Here is a 20,173-nt window from a genome sequence, read left to right as displayed (position 1 = left end):
AAAGGCTAATATGCAAATTGTCCTCTAGACCAGGAGTTTGACCAGGGGGCGAGGCCGGCCGGCCGGCCAATTGCCCATGGCCCCCTCCCCCAGCCGGCCCCCACCCATGCTTGAATTTGTGCACCAGGCCTCTAGTATTTCATAAGAAGCCAGATATATTAAAGTTTAGATTTATTTTTAATGAGCAAGGATACATTAAAAAATTGTGTTACTCAAGGCATATTTCAAAAGTATTCAGAAGTGACTTTCTTTAGAAATTCTTCATGTGATTTTTTTTTTTTAAATCTTCTTTGAAGGTGACCGAATTATAAAAGTCAATGGAGAAAGTGTTATTGGAAAGACCTATTCCCAAGTAATTGCTTTAATTCAGAACAGGTAAGATTCTTGAAATACAATTAATTTTGCTAAAGATGGGTTTTATAAATCAGTGGAGCAAGTAGATTGAATACAACATTGTACTTCTGTAGGAAATTGGTGTGATGTGGAGCTTTCTCTTAACGTGGATAACGCACTTGGGAGTTGCCAGGAAGACTCCTGAGGATAGCTTAGTTGGTAGCTTTGCTTTGACAATTTTATCAAACATGTGATTAAAATCGTTTAGAGTCTAACAGGCATGCACTTTAGATTATCTGTAAGTTTCCCACTTTTATTTGAAGTGACAAATGTTAATTTGTTTACAAAATATATAAATAAATGCATACATAATTGATTTTAAAACCTCTGACTGCCCTGGTTTGTGTGACTTAGTTGGTTGGGCACGTCCCATGCACCAAAAGGCTGGTGGTTTGATTCCCTGTCAGAGCATATACCCAGGTTGCAGGCTTGATCCCCAGTAGGTGGGGCACATGAGGCAGCTGATCAATGTTTTTCTCTCTCTCTTTCCCTTTCTTTCTCTCTTTCTAAAATTAATAAAAATGTATTTAAAAAACAAACAAAACCTCTTAGTAATCTTTAAATAGCTTATTGAATAATATTCCTTGGCTCAAATTTATTCATTTGTTTTAACCAATATAGCTAGAAATTATCTTTTTAATCCATTTGTTTCCCTGCATTGTACAGAATGATAGAATTTTGAGTTCTAAAGCTAAATAAATATTTGTAGAGTGACCATCTATAAGACCTCAAAGATGGTTTAGGCCTACACTCTTTTTATCTACCACAAACCTAGAAATTTTTTTAAAATTACAAATAAAGAAATTGAAAGCCAAAGAGGTTACCATATTGAATTTCTGTCAAGAGTATGCATGAATCTGGGGTCCAATTTCTAGATAATCACTACTGTACGTTTTTTCCAAATTAAGAAATATTAACTTTTGGGTTATATAGTGCCTTATATTATCCATCCCCACCTGTCTGTAATTAAGTTGAAGATTTTTACTTTATAAAGATGTCTATCAAGCTTCTCTAACGATGGCTGAGACTATACTTACGAGTGTCCTGACTAACGAGTTTTTCGAGATACGAGCCGAGTTGCGAGCTAAAATTCGGGTTACGAGCTAGCTTCAGATACCCCACCACTAGTTGGCACAGCGAACGTCACAGTGAATGCCACAACATCAGCCCAGCATCTTGTGTCTCACTCGTTCACTTTTTGATTTGACATACGAGTAATTTGAGTTACGAGCTCCGTCACAGAACGAATTAAACTCGTAAGTCAAGGCCCCACTGTAATCTGTTAGTTACACAGATGCCCTAATACATGGTCATTTTTACAGTGATCACATTTTTAATGTGATCATGACTTATTGATCTCAGAGTATTCTTACTATTTTAATATATAATGACAGTCTTAAAGAAAGCAAATCATAAATTTAGCCTCTAACATTGAAGTCTAGGTGTTTCTTACAGTGATACTAATTGATCTTAGAGCAGCCGTGGGCAAACTACGGCCCTCTGGCCGGATCCGGCCCGTTTGAAATGAATAAAACTAAAAAAAAAAAAAGACCGTACCCTTTTATGTAATGATGTTTACTTTGAATTTATATTAGTTCACACAAACACTCCATCCATGCTTTTGTTCCGGCCCTCCGGTCCAGTTTAAGAACCCATTGTGGCCCTCGAGTCAAAAAGTTTGCCCACCCCTGTCTTAGAGTATTGAGGAGTCTTGGGGACTGGTAAAGCATCTGAAGTCTCTCCAGAGGCAGTGGGGAGATCCACCCCAAATTTCTTTTTCTTAAAATAATTTAGATCATCGTAAATATACTAATAGTAGAGGCCCGGTACACGAAATTCGTGCACTTGGAGCAGGGGTTCCCTCAGCCCGACCTGCACCCTGCACCCTCTCACAGTCCGGGAGCCCTTGGGGGATGTCCGACTGCCACAGAGGCAGGAGAGGCTTCCTCCACTGCTGCTGCGCTAGCCAGCCCTGAGCCCGGCTCAGGGCTTCTGAGCAGCACTCCCCCTGTGGGAGCACACTGACCACGAGGGGGCAGCTCCTACATTGAGTGTCTGCCCCCTGGTGGTCAGTGCGCGTCATAGTGACCGGTCGTTTCACCATTCAGTCTATTTGCATATTAGCCTTTTATTATATAGGATATTTTGTCAGCCTGCAATTTGAGGACTTTTAGTGTATTTGTTAACATGTCTTCTTTAAAAATAGGCTTTCCAAGTGACCATAACTATAATCTTTGTTTCCCTCAAAATCCATATTATTTATTTATTTTCATAATTGGTGCAGTTCATCTTTCAAATGAAATGGCATTCCTAATTTTTTAGCCAATAAAGCAATTTGAAAAATAGAGAAATCCTGTTTTTTCATGATCCTATTTTCTTACTTATTTTTTTATCTTTAATTTCTTTATTGGTTAAGGTATTACAAGTGTGTCCTCATCCCCCCCATTAACCCTCAACTTCCCCCCCCCGCCACTCATGCTTTCATCCCCTGTTGTCCATGTTTATTGGTTTGGCTTATATGCATGCATACAAGTCCTTTGGTTAATCTCTTCCCCTTGCCCCCACCCTCCCCTACTTTCCCTCTGGGGATTGATAGTCTGATCGCTGTTTCTCTGTCTTTGGATCTGTCCCTTATTTAAAAAAAAACATATTTTTATTGATTTTAGACAGGAAGGGAGAGGGAGAGAGAAATAGAAACATCAATGATGAAAGAGAATCATTGATCAGCTGCCTCCTGCATGCCCCTACTGGGGATCAAGCTCGCAGCTCAGGCATGTGCCCTGACTGGGAATTGAACTGTGACCTCCTGGTTCATAGGTCCATGTTCAACCACTAAGCCACAGTGGCTGGGCCTATTTTCTTTTTAAAAATCGTGTTCCTTTTATCTGCTGTTTTTAGCAAATGGAAAATGCAGCACAAAGCCATTGAGATTCTGCAGTATATTAATGTAAAAATGTACCCTTGCAGAAGAATTTATCTAAACATCAGTATGTATTTTCTACCAATTCTAAACATTGAAATACAAATACCTATATATTTTACTAGTTACTTCATTTGAACCTGTGCTTCTTATTGGTTTTCTATTTTCTTAGCATTTATAAACACCCAAGTAAGGGTTCAACTCTATCAAAAAGAGACACCAGTAAATTAGTGGATTTTGTGGGGTTTTTTTTTGTTGTTGTTTGTTGATTGTTTTTTAATCTCTTGATTGTATTGAGAAAAATGCTACCTGATATTGTTAGGTTAGATATTGAAGCGCTTGATGGGGACAGCACTCTCCTTGCCTTATCTAAATGCAATTCCAGGTCGCAAGACTCAATATAATTTACTCCTTTGAACTTTTTCATATATAGAGAAACTGTCTATCATTTTGAACAGGATGTGGTACCAAAATGAAATGAGATGTTGAGTTTTCCTGTAAAGTCTCTAAAATTCAATCATAAAGAAGAAAGCACAGTAGTTGAAATACTATATTGTTTTAAAAATTATAAATTGATCTCTTCTCTCTCTCTCTCTCTTTACCTCCCTTCCCCCTCCCTCTCCTCCTCCTTCTCCCTCTCCCTCGCTCTCTCTGTCCCTCCCTTTCTTCCCCCCTCCATTCTTTCTAAAATCAATAAAAAAGTAAGTTGTGCCCAGCTGGTGTGGCTTAATGGTTGAGCAGTGACCCATGAACCAAGAGGTCATTGGTTCAATTCCCAGTCAGGGCACATGCCTGAGCTGCGGGCTCGATCCCCAGTAGGGGTCATGCAAGAGGCAGCCCAGTCGATGATTTCTCTCTCATCGATGTTCCTATATCTCTATCCCTCTCCCTTCCCCATCACTAAAATCAGTAAAAACATTTAAAAAAAAAGTTTTGATGGTGAATTCTGATTTTCTTCACCTCTGAGGCCCAAAGGGGATATTTCAAAATGAGAATGCTTAATATTGCTTAAAATGTTAAATGTGATGGATCTTTGGTTATTTTTATGTTCATGTACTTTTTAACTTGATAAATAGTGATAATGTGTGCTAAAAATGTGTGATTTGTTCTGTTACTTGAAGTAAAATAATAATGACAAATTATATACTGATGAATTTTGTTCCAGGACTATTTAATATAAATAATATACTTTGTTTCTAAATTAAATTATGTTTCTAAATTATAAAGAAGCCTTGACTGATTATGAATAGCTCAAATATATGGCAGGGTGCTCTTTTTCATATATAATTAGTGTGTGTGTGTGTGTGTGTGTGTGTGTGTGTGTGTGTGTATGAATTTCATTTTAATGCTTGGGATTTAAAAAAAATAAAGATTTTTTTAAAACCAAAACTTAAACTCTTAAGCAATTTAAGAAATACTTCTGAGTTAACTATTTTTTTCTTGATGTCTTTCTTACATATTCCCACCTCCCTAAAATAGTATTTGTATATTTTCAATTTCAGTGATACAACATTGGAACTTAGTGTTATGCCAAAAGATGAAGACATTCTCCAAGTGGTAAGTTTTATTTATTCAAATATGAATTATATTTTAGTCATGAGTGTTAATAAAAATCTTTCAAAGAGGAAATTGATTTTTAAAAAATTATAGAAAAAAAACCCACCCCAAACTCTCTTATTCAATTAGCAATTAGCAGAGTCTGGAATTTGCCACAAAAAAAAAAAAAGAAAGAAAAAAAGACCAATGTCAATATTTTGCAATTAAGTGATATGAAAATGTGTTATCGATTTCACAGTGAACTCTTCTTACTGCTGTCATTTGCAATGACACTCTTAGAGTTCACCCCAGGTGTTGCTTTCTAGGTAGTCATGTGACCAAAGCCAAACCTCAAGGTGCAAACCCTATCTGCAGAAATTAGAATCTTTTTCTCATATGAGAAATGTTATGAAAACCATTTCTTAATTTTCTAATAAGTATTACTATTTATAATTTAGTAGGTAATTTTGTTTAACAGTATCAATTTCATTGGTAATATTCACACTAAATGAATCTACAATTTAAGGGAAACATATTAAAGTCTTAGAGAGGAGATGAAACTATATTTTTGAAAACTTTAGCATTTAAAGTATTTTTCTCATTTTTAGATAGAAAATAAGTGGAATGGAATACTTTCCTCCTTTAGTTAGCTTAAATATTGCTGAAAGTAAAAAGATGGTAAAATATATAAATTTCATTTAAGAAATTAATATTTTTCCTCAATTAACTTTGAGTTTTGTAGAATAATAGAGCATGAGCAAAATCATTAAGTTATACACTAAAAGCTAACAATTAGATCTAGGAAATGGCAGTAGCCACTGAAGTTTTGTTTTTTTAATTCCTTCTAATGATAGTTGTTGGTTTTTTTTTCTTATTCAAGAAAAATAGGGAACTTATAGAACCTTTGTTGTGGGAATGGAAATTGTGAAGTAGTGATTTTCATTTGTAGGGCATTACTTTGAACTTAGTTCAACAAAAGTCCTAAGTAATCTGTGAACTTTTGTTTTTACAAAAATGTCACTAAAGCTGATTCTAATGATTCAACTTATACACTGACATCCTATCTAATAAAAGAGAAACGTGGTAATTAGCCGTACCTCTGCTACCCTTCCCATTGGCTAATCAGGGCGATATGCAAATTAACTACCAGCCAAGATGGCGGCCGGCAGCCAGGCAGCTTGAAGCTAACAGGAGGCTTGCTTGCTCCAGTGATGGAGGAAGCCAACATTCCCTGCCTGCCGCTGCCGGCCTCTGAGCTTGCAGTTTGAAACATTGTTACAAATATAGAAGCTAAACAAAACCCCAGAAACCTGCTTTCAGCCAGCCGGGATCTCAGAGCTGGAGTTGAAACAGTGTTTCGATTATAGAACCCAAACAAACCAGATACCTGCTTTCAGAAGCCGAGGCCTCAGAGCTGGAGCCAAGCCTCAGAGCTAAAGCTGGCCCAGAATAAAAAAAAAAAGAAAAAAAGGAGCGGTTGGGAGCTTCAGTCACCCGCCAGCCTGAAAACAGCCCTCAGCCCCTCACCCAGACTGGCCAGGCACCCCAGTGGGGACCCCCACCCTGAAGGGGGTGTGACCAGCTGCAAACAGCCATCAGCCCCTCACCCAGGCTGGCCAGGCACCCAAGCGGGACCCCCACCCTGATCCAGGACACCCTTCAGGGCAAACCAGCCGGCCCCCACCCGTGCACCAGGCCTCTATCTTATATAGTAAAAGGGTAATATGCCTCCCAGCACCGGAATCAGCGGAGCAGTGAGGCCTCCCAGCACCGGGATCAGCGGAGCCAAGAGGCCTCCCGGCACCGGGATCAGTGTGACAGGGGGCAGCGCCCCACCCCCCTGATTGCCCTGTGGCTCTGTGTGTGACAGGGTGTGGCGCCCCAACTCCCCTATCGGCCCTGCTCTGTGTGTGACAGGGGGGAGCTCCTCAACCCCCTGATTGGCCCTGCTCTGTGCATGACAGGGGGGAGCTCCCCAACCCCCTGATCGGCCCTGCTCTGTGCGTGACAGGGTACGGAGCCCCAACCCCCCTGATTGGCCCTGCTCTGTGAGTGACAGGGGGCAGCGCCCCAACCCCCTGATCGGCCCTGCTCTGTGCGTGACAGGGGGTGGCGCTGCAACCTCCCCATTGACCCTGCCTTGAGTGTGACAGGGGGCGGTGCCCCAACCCCCCAATCGGCCCTACCCTGAGCGTGACTGAGGGTGGCATCGCAACCTCCCGATCCGCCCTGTTCTGTGCATGACAGGGGGTGGCGCCCCAACTCCCCAATCGGCCCTGCTCTGAGCCCGACCAGGGCTGCACCTAGGGATTGGGCCTGCCCTCTGCCACCCAGGAGCAGGCCTAAGCCAGCAGATCGTTATCTCCTGAGGGGTCCCAGACTGCGAGAGGGCACAGGCCGGGCTGAGGAACCCCCTCTCCCCCCCGAGTGCACAAATTTTTGTGCACCGGGCCTCTAGTGTAAATATAATGAACTAAAACCCAGGGAATTCAACCTTGTATTTTCAAGGTGTGTTGGTTTTACTTGGGAATGGCTTTTTACTGATAACAGATTACCCATCTTAAGTACACAGTCTATTGGGGTTGGAGCCTCAGCAATGAAGGTGCCACTATCCAGGGTGATCTGACGAGGCATATGGAGCCAGTGGTAGAGTTCCTACCCTGAAGATAGCGCAGAGTGAGAGAGTAGCAGACGTAACCACTGCAAGCCACGGAAGTCACTAGATAAGAGATAGATAGGGGCTTCCGCTAGTGCTCCCCTTCAACAAGAACTAGGAGATGAGAGACAGATGGCAGGGAAAGCTTTACCTTGTACCCTCTGTGCAATCTGCTGACTCAAGGACAGAATGTACTCCCAAAACAGAACTGTTTTCTCGTCTTCAGTAGACGCTTTCCTTGCCAAAGTGAAGGCACTGGTTGGACGCAGTTTCGAGCAGTGCACATTTCACAGAATGGCTGGCATGGCACTAAAAGCCCAGAGAAGGAAGCAGACACGGGATTACTGCCCCAGCCTGCTGTGTGGCTGATGAAGAGCAGCAGCCGCAGCGGAAGGAACAATTCTGTAATGATGCGATCAGTGGAAAATTAGGTTAATTAATCTGTCTTGTGATACTTAAGATAAATACATTTAAAATAAAGGTAAAATACAAAGGGTTGCAAACGGGATCATTGGTTCATAGAGTGACATGAGTATATACATCTTTGAGGTTCATCAGTAAAGGGTGCTGGGATATTGTAACAGAAAACTCATTTATAAAACATGTTACTTGAATCATAAGATATTAAAAGCTCTTACCCCTAATAATAAAAGAAAACCTCACTTAAAAACACAGCCTTTACTCACATTTGGATGTACAATAATTCATTAGGAAATTGAAGGAGTGTATAAATTAATGCACTCTATGCATTGTTCCATTAGTACGTGGCAATTTCTTTTCTGCATAAATGTTTTTAGCTGGAATATCTACAAGTGTTATTTTTTTTTAAAGCTATTACAAAACAACAACAAAAAAAGAGTCTGGGATTTAAAAAAAACGCATTACAAATACTTCTGACAGATTCTAAAGCTAAAAAGTTCTATGAGGGGCCTTTAGAAGTATTTATGGTAGTCTTAAATCTGATATCCCAAATATATACTTATACAGATGTATTTGTCCCATGAGGTTGAATATTTTTGTAAAGAAAAAGTAAACATGACCATTTTTACAGCCACTGTAAAAATTATTTACCCGAGGGAAGAAGCCTGTCATAATTTGTATATGTTTGCTTGGGCAGGCGGGTTGGGTGTGTCCATGAAATTTTGTTCCTAAAGTGATAATATGGACCACATTGTTCTAGAGGTACCAAGCTCATCTTTGAGAGGACAGAGAAAATGTAGTTTGGTTTAAAACTTGACTCATGTAAGGACAGGTATACTAATATATTTCATAATTTATAGGTGATAGTGATAGAATGTTGAAAGACATGAAGATGAACAATAATCCATTATGTTATTAACTAGTGCTGATCATAGTACTCTTGTACCTGGCAGCTTCATTTTTTAAACCAACATATATTTTCTAGATTAATGATGCATAGTGTTACATTCATGTTATTCACTTTGACAGTATTTTATAATGATATTTTAGATTGTGATATCTTAGCTTCATATTTGTAAAGTATTGTTACGAAACAAGAAGCATTTCCTGTTTCATTAAAAAAAAATACAAAATGGTTTTGTTACCTTCTTCAAAGCTCTGTGTGAATGGAATAGCCACCATCCATCAAGTCACCTAAACAGTGATGCTGGCTGAAGGAAATACTTTCTTGAGTAGACTGATGATAGGAGAACTCAGTCTCAACATTTTTTTCAGTGGATGCCTCAAGATATTTTGTTAGTCATTTGGCTCAATGGACTCAAAACAAAATTTTGAGTTGGTCAGATCTGATAGCTGTAGAGATTCTTTGGTATATATAATGTTTGACCTGGGCATTTTGAGTCTATTTGGTGCTGGACTGGGTTAAAAACACAGCAAGGTGAAACACCTTTTCTAGTGTAACAGGGCAGGAAGCGATGGCACTAGGATTTGAAACCCAGCCAGTCAAAAACTAAAGTCTGACTTCTAAACTAAACCACAGTATTATTTTGCCATTGGTTACCGATGAGGAGATAGGGCGGCTTACCACAGTCATACTGCTAGTTGGTTCAGAGCTGTTATTCTTACTCACACATGAGCTCTGAGTCCAGTGCTCCATTTTCCACTGCATGAAGATTTGATATAAATTGAAAACTGTAATTCAACCCAAGTTTGTCTTTAGATTTATTAGAACTATATATGGTGCCAGGTGGGTAATGGAACTAGCGGGAGGAACACTTTGTAAAGTATATGATTGTCTCACCACTATGCTGTATACCTGAAACCAATACAAAATAACAATGAATGCAAACTGCAATTGAAAGAATTACTTTCAAAATAATCATTTTTTTTTAATTTTTATTGCTTAAAGTATTACAAAGGGTATTACATATGTGTCCTTTTTCCCCCCACCCTTGACAATCCCCTGGCCTCCCCTACCCCCCAGTGTCTTATGTCCATTGGTTATGCTTATATGCATGCATACAAGTCCTTCGGTTGATCTCTTACCCCCCAAAATAATCATTTAATATGATTTATAATCAATAGAATATTCTTCTTAAAATAAGATATCCATTGGTCAAGTGTGGATCTAGGTGGTCCTGCCTAGAGTAAGAGAAATAGCAGTAGGATTTCTGGAGGGATTTTTTCACGTTTTGCAAGTTTGTAGCAGTTGCTTTGTTCTTTTTAAAAATCTGTTTTTACATAATATAAGAATAGTACATGCTTGTTAGAAAAATTTTGAATAATTTAGAAAGGTATAAAATACCCACCCATCCCCTTCTCCCATACCCCATGTGGCATGGTTGGCATATATTTTACTATACAGACAGACATGTCGTTATTTTTGCTTTTCTCAGAGGTAATAGCATTAATTTAATAAGTCAGCATGTTAAAGTAAAATGGTAGGCAAGAATTTTACTGATACCAGCTTATGTATTCTGCAGGGTTTTTGTTTGTTTTGTTTTTATCATTTATTAGACTAGATGCCTGGTGCACGAATTCGTGCAAAGGTGGGGTCCTTCGGCCTGCCCGGCAATCAGGGCCGATCTGGGCTGGCTAACCAGGGGGAGGTTGGCTGTGGGAGTGCACTGACCACCAGGAGCCAGCTCCTGCGTTGAGCATTTGCTTCCTGGTGGTCAGTGCGTGTAATAGCTACCGGCCGGTCATCCGGTCGTCCAGCCTTAACGACCGCTTAGGCTTTTATATATATAGATGGTATAAGTTTCATAGGTATGGCAATAGTGATTTTAATGCAACTTTCCTAAAACTGAATTGAAAGATTATTTTAGGATTATTTAGTATTAAATAATACATTTCTATTTATTAAAACATTGATATGTCAGACCATGACATCTCAGTAAAAGTTGTGGTACTTTTTGACCAAGTATGCAAGGGAAAGTGTTCCACAGTGACAGCTATGAGCAAGTTATTGGGTTTTTAGTTCTGTTCCAAGAATATAAAACCTTATCAATGTATTCCATGTTCATGTCAAAGAGTTGCATATTGTAATTCATTCCAGATGATCCACCCAGTGTTTTCCCAAGCCCTGGTGAACACTTTCCTCTTTGAAGAAGTCTAAAGCATTCCTTAGTAGGTGTTTTTTTTCTGGTGGAACACTTAAAAACACCATGGGAGAGGAGGGTTCCTTAAAGTGCATATTGTCTATTCCTAATTTACTTCCCTAAATTTATTGGAAGCTAATTTATGTCTGTACCATACCTCTCAAAATATCCATAGAAGTTCCATAATTATTCCCAGGTATGTCCATGACCCACTTGGAACACATACTAATCTATAATGGCCTTAGGGTGCTGCTGATTTCCCCAGGGATATTAATTGAATGGTATTGGTTCTCAAACTTTATGAAAATGAGCAACTTTTAGATAGATAGATAGATAGATAGATAGATAGATAGATAAACAAGGATTTTTAGTGTTTATGAACTGATAGACTATGTGAAGAAATTCAGTAATGCTCTTGAATGAATTATATTTTATTAATTGCAACTATATCTGCTTACATTAGACAGTAGTTCTGTATGTGTAAGACATTCTATTTATTTAGTCTACTGCTATATAGGAATCTTAGCAATGTCTGAAGTATGTCAAATAATTTTTCAAATATTTGGTAGTTCCAATCATACACTTCTATTGTTAAAATATAATATTCCTCCCCAAATTTGAATAAAGGAGGTATCTTTAAAAGAACAGCATTTTCTAGGAGAAATTCTAATCATGTGAAACCCCTAGAGAAAATGGGTTCCTTGGCCAAAGAAGTGTGTAATTTCTCTTTTGAGTTTTGCATTGTATATTAATGTAGTAGAGGTCTTGAGAAGTCAAGAACCAGCCAACCTTTCCCTACATCATTGACCGCAGAGAACACTCCCCAACACCCCCTTTCCGGTGATACCTAACAAAATTGCACAAACACGCTGTGGGAAATAATGTATCTGAGAGTTCACTCATCCAAGCACAGCTTTCCTTTCATGGAAAAGTATTGGTGTGAATATAGTCAGCGTTAAAAAGATAGGTTCGTTATGTCAGTGCACATATCCAAAATGTATATTTTGACTGACTGTGTTCATTCACTAAAACTATTATGGCATGCATGTTTTCTTTTATCTACTTCGCTTTAATTTCTCAGTGCAACTAAGTTTATGTTTAGAATATTCATTGTAAGAAGGGTTATTCTGGAAGTAATATTTTCTGCCTAGTCAGTGCTTATTTCCATAATGAAACAAGGCAAAAGGTGCAGTGTTGAAAGATCTTAATTTTTGAGTGAAAGCTACTTAATAAAACAGTCATTCTTTTTTTCCAAATCATGGTGTAAAAGCAGCTGCAGTCAGCCCACTGCTCGTGGTTCTGCTCTGATTTACAGGGGAAGGAGGAGGTTGTACTATTTTAAATGCATAATAGAGCATTCGTTTCGTCATCTGGAAGCAGAGATGGAAGCAGCTCAGGGGAAATGAGGGACATCAATGTTGCTCCTGTGGAAGGGAAGCTTCGGAGCACACTGTCAGACAGCAGTGCACAGCGAAGAAAATACCTGTTAGGAATGCATGTCTTCAGATGGCTTTTGCTTTCAAGAATGGTAGACAAGTCAAATGAGAACCAGATAAAAGCCTGAGAAAAAGATGCTCAGAAGGATACTGAAGTTATTCTTTATGCTTCACTGCCCTTTACCTCTCTTGGTACCTTCCAGAGAAATCAGTATAGCTGTATTTTTAGCTTGCTGTTTCCAGCATCAATGTGACAACATGATTCTGTCTTTATATCAGTAAGCAGCTTCTACTATGTTTTCCTATTTTCTGCTAGCTACAATTTACAAAGGATGTCACAGCTCTGGTAAGAAATGCACAGAAGCCATTTCCTTGCTTTTTAAGTCATGTTTGGTAGAGATTTGTAATAAGCCAATTGATTAAAACTGTAAGTTTGCTTAGAGAAATCCCTCCATAGTGTTAATCTTACTAATTTGCAGAATGTGTTTGTGATAATTGTTTTCTTTATTTTTAATTGTGGTTTTTTTTGTATCCTGTGCATAACTGGTTTTAGAACATGATATTTATCTGCATCTGTATTTTTTAAGTATCCCACCCTCTCTCTTTCCTTAGTCCTTTGCTGTGATGTTATGTTTGTGGCTGCGCTTGAGCTTTGCAAGCTATCTAATGCAAAGGCAGGATGTGATGATAGTCTTGAATGCAGCTTGTTTTGATTAGAGAAGGATATGTAATATGATACCACACCTAGCTGTCTCAGATGCTAAACAGTACTGAGTTGCATTGATTAGCTCTGTTTTATAGACTCTGTGTTTAATTTCAGTTTTTCTTAAGTTTTAAAAAAATATTGCTAGATAATTTTACAAATAGTTGATAAAAAATAATTTGAGCTGCATGCCTGCCTGTTAGTAGTAGAGAAACATCTCCTCATAACAAGTAAGAGACCAAATAAATTTGTACAATATAATTTTGCATGAACTTAAAATAAGAATTATGTACAGAAAAGTGAATTACCTTTATTTTCACATTTTTATGCCTTTAATATATGTGCTTACTTTCTTAAACAAGCCTATTCTTCTCATTTTAAATATTAAAATATTTACCATGGCTGTTGAAAGACCTGATTTATCAAAATGGATTATTTTGGGGGACTCAGTAATCATTAATCAAGATACCTAATTTATGAGAGCAGTAGTGCTTAAAATGGAAATGTGTTTGGTTAAGATTTTTAATATTTTCACCTCTATTCTGGCAAAAGATCAGAATCTTCTTTTGCTGAGATTTATTAGGCAGCCATTTAACCTGTCGACTGCTGAAAAATCATGAAACTTGAATGGGGAAAATTTTGGAAGCAATCTGGCTGTATCTGATTGGTGGGGGAAATTTTTGGTGTGTTTCTAATCCTTTGAGAAAATAGGCAATTGTAGTTTTTATTTGTTGCACATTCTACAATTTATTTGATTTCTGAGAGACTAGCCCTTTTCTAAATTTGTGGTGCACCCTTATGTTGTGTTTGCATGCATGCTTGAGTGAATGCCACTCAGGAACAAGGTAGGGCACCATAAAATGAAGTAGTGCATTGCCACAATGGGAATTATTGTTCTTTTTATGAATTTTTTAATGACACTTTCCTCTCATTTCCATGTAGGCATATTCTCAAGATGCCTACCTGAAAGGCAATGAAGCCTACAGTGGCAATGCCCGCAATATCCCCGAACCTCCACCAGTCTGCTATCCCTGGCTGCCATCTGCCCCTTCAGCCATGGCAGCGCCAGCTGAAGTATCTCCTCCAGACTCCTCATCCAGCAAACAGCAGACCACTACCCCAGTACTGACCCAACCTGGCAGGGCCTATAGAATGGAAATACAAGTGCCTCCATCACCAACAGACGTTGCAAAGTCAAACACAGCGGTGTGTGTTTGCAATGAGAGTGTGAGGACTGTCATTGTACCTTCTGAGAAGGTTGTAGATTTGTTACCTAATAGAAACAACCATACAGTTCCTTCACACAGAACTGAAGAGGTGAGGTATGGCATAAGTGAGCAGCCCTCTTTAAAAACAGTGTCAAGAACCACATCACCATCATCATCCATCCCCACTGCCCACCTAATTCATCAGGCCCCAGGCTCCAGATCGTTGGAACCTTCTGGAATTTTAGTCAAGTCTGGCAATTACAGTGGACATTCGGAAGGAATCTCAAGCAAGAGATCTCAAGCTTTGGATTCTCCTTCTGTGTCTGTTAATCATTATTCTCCAAATTCCCATCAGCACATAGACTGGAAAAACTATAAAACTTACAAAGAGTATATTGATAACAGACGATTGCATATGGGTTGTCGGACAATTCAAGAAAGATTAGATAGTTTAAGGGCAGCATCTCAGAGCACAACAGATTATAACCAGGTGGTACCGAACCGCACGACTTTGCAGGTACGACGCCGCAGCGCCTCTCATGACCGAGTGCCCCAGTCTGTTCAGATCCGACAACGCAGTGTGTCCCAGGAGAGGCTGGAGGACTCTGTGCTAATGAAGTATTGTCCACGCAGTGCGTCGCAGGGGGCGCTGACAGCCCCACCTGTTAGTTTTAGCAATCATAGGACTCGTTCATGGGATTATATCGAAGGACAGGGTGAAACCTTGGAAAACGTCACTTCTGAAAGTCAAATGCCGGATTCAAATGGAGAAAGAAAACAGACTTATAAATGGAGTGGATTTACGGAGCAGGACGATAGACGAGGCATTTACGAAAGACCTAGGCAGCAAGAAATCCACAAGTCTTTCCGAGGTTCCAATTTTACCGTGGCTCCGAGTGTTGTTAATTCTGATATTAGGCGAACGAGTGGCAGAGGAGTGGGATCGGTGTCTCAGTTTATAAAAATTCCACCAGATCTGAAGACAGTGCAGTCAAACAGAAGTTTTCAAACCACTTGTGGAATGTCACTGCCTCAAGGTATTTCACAAAACAGGTCACCTCTTGTCAAAGTCAGAAGTAATTCTCTGAAAGCACCTTCGATGCAGGTCACAAAACCATCATTTAACCAGAATTCATTTGTTTCTATCAAAGACCAAAGACCAGTAAATCACTTGCATCAAAACAGTCTGTTGAATCCGCAGACGCGGTTAAGATCTGAAAGTGTCCCCGGTCAGCAGGTGGAGCCTGGGAAAGCCCCCTGTCTGTCTGGAGCTTCCAAGTCTGCCCCTCAGGTGAATGAGAACTCCGGCGCTTCAGAAGGAGAATTACCTGTCACTCAAAGGAGCCAAGATTTACATTTACAAGCGGCTGAAATTCAGCAGTCAGATACTTTAGATAATAAAGAAACTGTCATCCTAAGAGAAAAACCTCCCTCTGGTCGCCAAACACCGCAGCCTTTAAGGCATCAGTCTTACATCTTGGCAGTAAATGACCACGAGACCGCATCTGACACTACCTGCTGGCTGCCTAACGACGCGCGCCGAGAGGTCCATATAAAAAGGATTGAGGAAAGGAAGGCCTCCAGCACCAGTCCGCCTGCTGACTCCTTGGCCTCCATCCCATTCATAGGTGAGCTCATTTATAGTCATTGGCTGTATGTCCAATATTTAACACATCTTTTTAGCAAAGTATTTCTAGTTTGACAGGCACAGAAATTTTACACTGTGGTTTTAAAACATTTCTTCTGAATTTTCCAAGTTGTGCTTAAAACCAGAGCCGTAAGTGTTTACCCTCTTTCTCCTTTTATTTTGTTTTTAGACTTTACATATTCCGTCCCCTTTTTAAGTTTTTGTTTAATTGAAACAAATTCCCACTTTCTGGGGCCAAGGGACTCAGCCAACCAAATTGTACCTAACTGATGATAATCAGTAATCAATCGTCCGTATAGACCAGGGGTGGGGAACATCTGGCCTGTGGGCCATACAAGGCTTGAGAAATCATTTGGTTGGCCCTGCCAAGAATTAGGGGTGAAGTTAATTAAGTGTGTGACCAAATATAGCAGGCTAATTTTTAAAAATATATTTTTATTGATTGCAGAAAGAAAGGGAGACAGAGAAAGAGATAGAAACATCAGGGATGACAGAGAATCATTGATCAGCTGCCTCCTGCAAATCCCCTGCTGGGGATCGAGCCTGCAACCCGGGCATGTGGCCTGACCGGGAATCAAACTGTGACCTCCTGGTTCATAGGTCGACACTCAACCACTGAGCTACACCGGCCAGGCTAGCAGGCTAATTTTTAAGTTGATAATTTTGTATGGCTCAAGAATGATTTTATAAATATTCAGATGGCCCTTGGCAGAAAGAATAAAAGGTTCCCCACCCCTTATATAAACAATGCTATTTACTTTCTAAAGTGTGTGTAAATTAAGCTGAAAGAAGAGACCTCTTCATTGTCAAATTGCTGTCTTAGAATAACTCTTGGAATTACCTAAATGACAAGCATGTGCCCCAATTTAGAACTCCTGTCACATGTACCGAGTCTTTAGTCGGCTCCCACACACCTCAGGTATATTCTTCACAAAGCAGCCACTGTAATGTTTCAAAAACGTAAATCAGGTCATGCCACTCTAACCGGAACCCTCTGTTTACTTCCTGTGTTACCCAAAATAGAATCTCAAATCCTACAGTGGCCTTCGAGGCCTTCCCCGATCTGCCCCCCAACACGACTCCACCTCTGACTCCATGTCCTATCTTCTGTGCATTCATCCCGTCTTCATCTCTGCCAGCTTTGCAGCTGGGCAGTGCCAAGCATGTCCTGCTTCAGGGTCCTGGCACCGCCTGACTTGCCCTCTCTCACTACATGGCTCTTTGACATTACCTTGTCAGGCAGCCTATCTAAAATAGGTACCCCACACACATACACAGAACCTGGCAATTCTCTATCCTCTTAAGCTACTTATCTTCACATCACTTGTTTCCACTTGATATGTTTTGTAGTTTTTGTTAATTACATGTTTTTGAGCTAAAACATAAACTACATGAGAGCCAAAATTTTAGCTCATTTGTTCAGTTCTCTGTCCTTAACTAACTTCCCTAAAATCACACAATAAGTGGTAGAGACAGGGATTGAAGGCTTCTCTGATTCAGCCACATCACAGAGCACCATTAATATAGAATGCATTGTGAAGAGCGCCCCCTGAAGTTGCGTGGTGCAGGGGCCTTGCTTTGAGGCCAAGACCCATACTGTTACTCTCTTACCTCATAAGTTCATGAAGAGTTCTTCACAATTTGATAATATATTATGCTTCTCTTTGGGTAATATTTCAGTTTTTCTTCTCTAGATAAACTTTTCAAAGCTATTGAACTATTAAAATGCCAGGTGATATATCAGAATCAGCTTTTTAAAAGTTCTGATTTAACTTATTTTTTATAAGTATGACATATTCAAGTTGAACACATTGTGGGGAGTCTTAACCTAAATTGTACTCATATTCATATATGTACCCTTAAGGCCAACCTCAAGAATAGTAGAACTTTACTGTAGGTGGAACCTTCTACATCATCTTCAGGGGTGGGCAAACTTTTTGACTCGAGGGCCACAATGGGTTCTTAAACTGGACCGGAGGGCCGGAACAAAAGCATGGATGGAGTGTTTGTGTGAACTAATATAAATTCAAAGTAAACATCATTACATAAAAGGGTACGGTCTTTTTTTTTTTTTTTTAGTTTTATTCATTTCAAACGGGCGGATCCGGCCCGCGGGCCATAGTTTGCCCACGGCTGATAGTTCATAGATGGTAACTGAGGACTAATGATTGATTTACGATTTCTTAAGACATAAAAAGCCCTACAACCTGTAGCTATATTTCAAAGGCTTGTGAGATCTTATCAGAATACTGGCAACATAATTTCTTCCTACTTAAGAATAATTGAGATTATATTGGAATAATAAAAGTGTGCTAGTTACAGATGTTAATATTTCTTCCTATTTATGCTAAGTACAGAAATAAATAAAAAATTCAATTATGTTATTAAAGAGAGAATGTTGGCTAACATAAAATAAAAATACATGGTTCTATATACATATATAGATTTAGGAAAATTATTAAAATAAATCATTTTCTTTATTACAAATGAAAATGCTCACTGATTAGATTTGATCAGATTCCACTTTAGGTACTTATTAGAGTCTCCTTCATAGTTCCTAGTGAATATCTTTTGTTTAATGACTCATGACTTTTAAAAGTCCCCAGTACAGAAATGCTTATATAGTCCATTTATTTCCTGTGAGCCTCTTAGAACCTTAATATATAGCATACGATTACTATGGTGTATCAGTTTATAGCACCAGTGGAATAGGGTAGAATAAAGAACTGAACTAGGAACAGAATTTGTTTTACTGTGCTTGTATATGTGAATATTATCCATGGATAGAAGCATTCTTAAAAATTTTCTAGGCCCTGAGATTGAACAACACCAGTGCCTTCCAGGTTTTTATAGCATTTTCATGGTTTTTATAAAATTTAATGCTGTTTGAAATAAAAGTGTGGGAAAGAAGTTGGTTTTAGAATTTATCTAATTTTTGGAGCATAATATCAAAAGTATATTTCTTTTGCATAATATACTTGCCTTCATACTGTGAAAATATTTTAACTCTTTGACTAAAAATCTTTTTTTTTTAACTAAAAATCTTTTACTGTAACTTCAAAGTCCAAAAAAATACAGGGTGGACAAAAGTAGGTTTATAATAATAATAAATGATACAGTAATTAATAAATATATATTACAAGCATAAGCCCTGTATCTCATGTACTCACAAGTGTAAGCTTCCTTTTGCCCCACCTGTATTTATTAGTCTTCTCCAGTAACTGTGTTAAGTATATAACTAACCAATCAATAAAAGAACTATCAGCATTTCATTAAATGCAAGTTCCAAAATTAACTATTGAATTCCTTTTATTATTGAGCTTTAAAGTTTTATTTGACCCATAGGTGCTTCTCTTTTCAATTAGTTATTTTAAGAAATACATATTTTAGTGGGATAGATGCCGGCATTGAAATGGAACAGAGAGACTATTTGCAATTTCCCCAAGTGTTTTCCAGTAACACTAATTGCATTTGGTTAAAGGAGGGGAAAATGACCAGTAATAAAATAATTGAGAAATGCTGGGCTTAAATAGTTAAACAAATTTTGCTCATCTTAACCATAAGACTCTCACAATCATTAATGTATTATATATCGTGAATTTTCTGGGTAGGATGTAATACAGTTTTTCTCAGAAGTATTTGAAGTATTTGACCATGAATTCTTTTATTTAGAACAGGGGTGAGGAACCTTTTTTTCTGCCAAGGACCATTTGGATATTCATAACATCATTCGCTTAATATAATTCACTTAACATAAATGTATGTTGCTATGACAAAAACTCCTAGATTTATTGAATTTTGAGTCCCACTTGTGGTTGCCTTGGCAGGGCCAGGCCAAATGATTTCATGGGCCTTATATGGCCCGTGGACCGGATATTCCCCACTGCTGATTTAGAGTATCTCACTATAATATACCATAAAACACACTTTGAGGTATGTTGGGCTATATTCTACACTATTTTATGTAATATTTGAATTCAAAGGAAAAAAGAAATTAAGGTTTGCTTTTTGTACCATCATACTCCAGAATATCATATTCTGTGATTTTAATAATTATTTTTGTTATTTGAAAACATCATACACTAATGCAAAAAATAGGGACAATTAAATGCCTTGGCTTTATTCCCAAAATATCAGATAATAGAGCTAATT

The 20,173-nt window shown here is 38.8% G+C and overlaps 1 protein-coding gene across 3 annotated transcripts in view; it reads left to right on the top strand.

Moving 5' to 3' along the window:
• The window catches only part of ARHGAP21 (Rho GTPase activating protein 21), a 98,772-nt gene extending 81,496 nt beyond the window's left edge, over window positions 1–17,276 (top strand). For 2 of the 3 annotated variants that reach the window (XM_023746369.1, XM_023746368.1), the window contains exons 3-5: window positions 4,816–4,870; window positions 14,108–16,001; window positions 17,045–17,275. In XM_023746369.1, the coding sequence (XP_023602137.1) occupies window positions 4,816–4,870; window positions 14,108–16,001; window positions 17,045–17,112 (2,017 nt within the window). In that variant the 3' untranslated portion in view covers window positions 17,113–17,275. Of the gene's footprint in view, window positions 1–296; window positions 376–4,815; window positions 4,871–14,107; window positions 16,002–17,044 lie in introns of all 3 variants that reach the window. The other variant, XM_023746367.1, reaches the window with a different exon arrangement.
• The last annotated feature ends 2,897 nt before the right edge of the window (window positions 17,277–20,173 follow it).

This window comes from Myotis lucifugus, unplaced genomic scaffold, assembly GCF_000147115.1.
Source record: "Myotis lucifugus unplaced genomic scaffold, Myoluc2.0 scaffold_662, whole genome shotgun sequence".
Lineage (NCBI taxonomy): Eukaryota > Metazoa > Chordata > Mammalia > Chiroptera > Vespertilionidae > Myotis > Myotis lucifugus.
The sequence above is the reverse complement of the archived record's forward strand: the minus strand, read 5'-3'. Positions and strand labels throughout refer to the sequence as shown.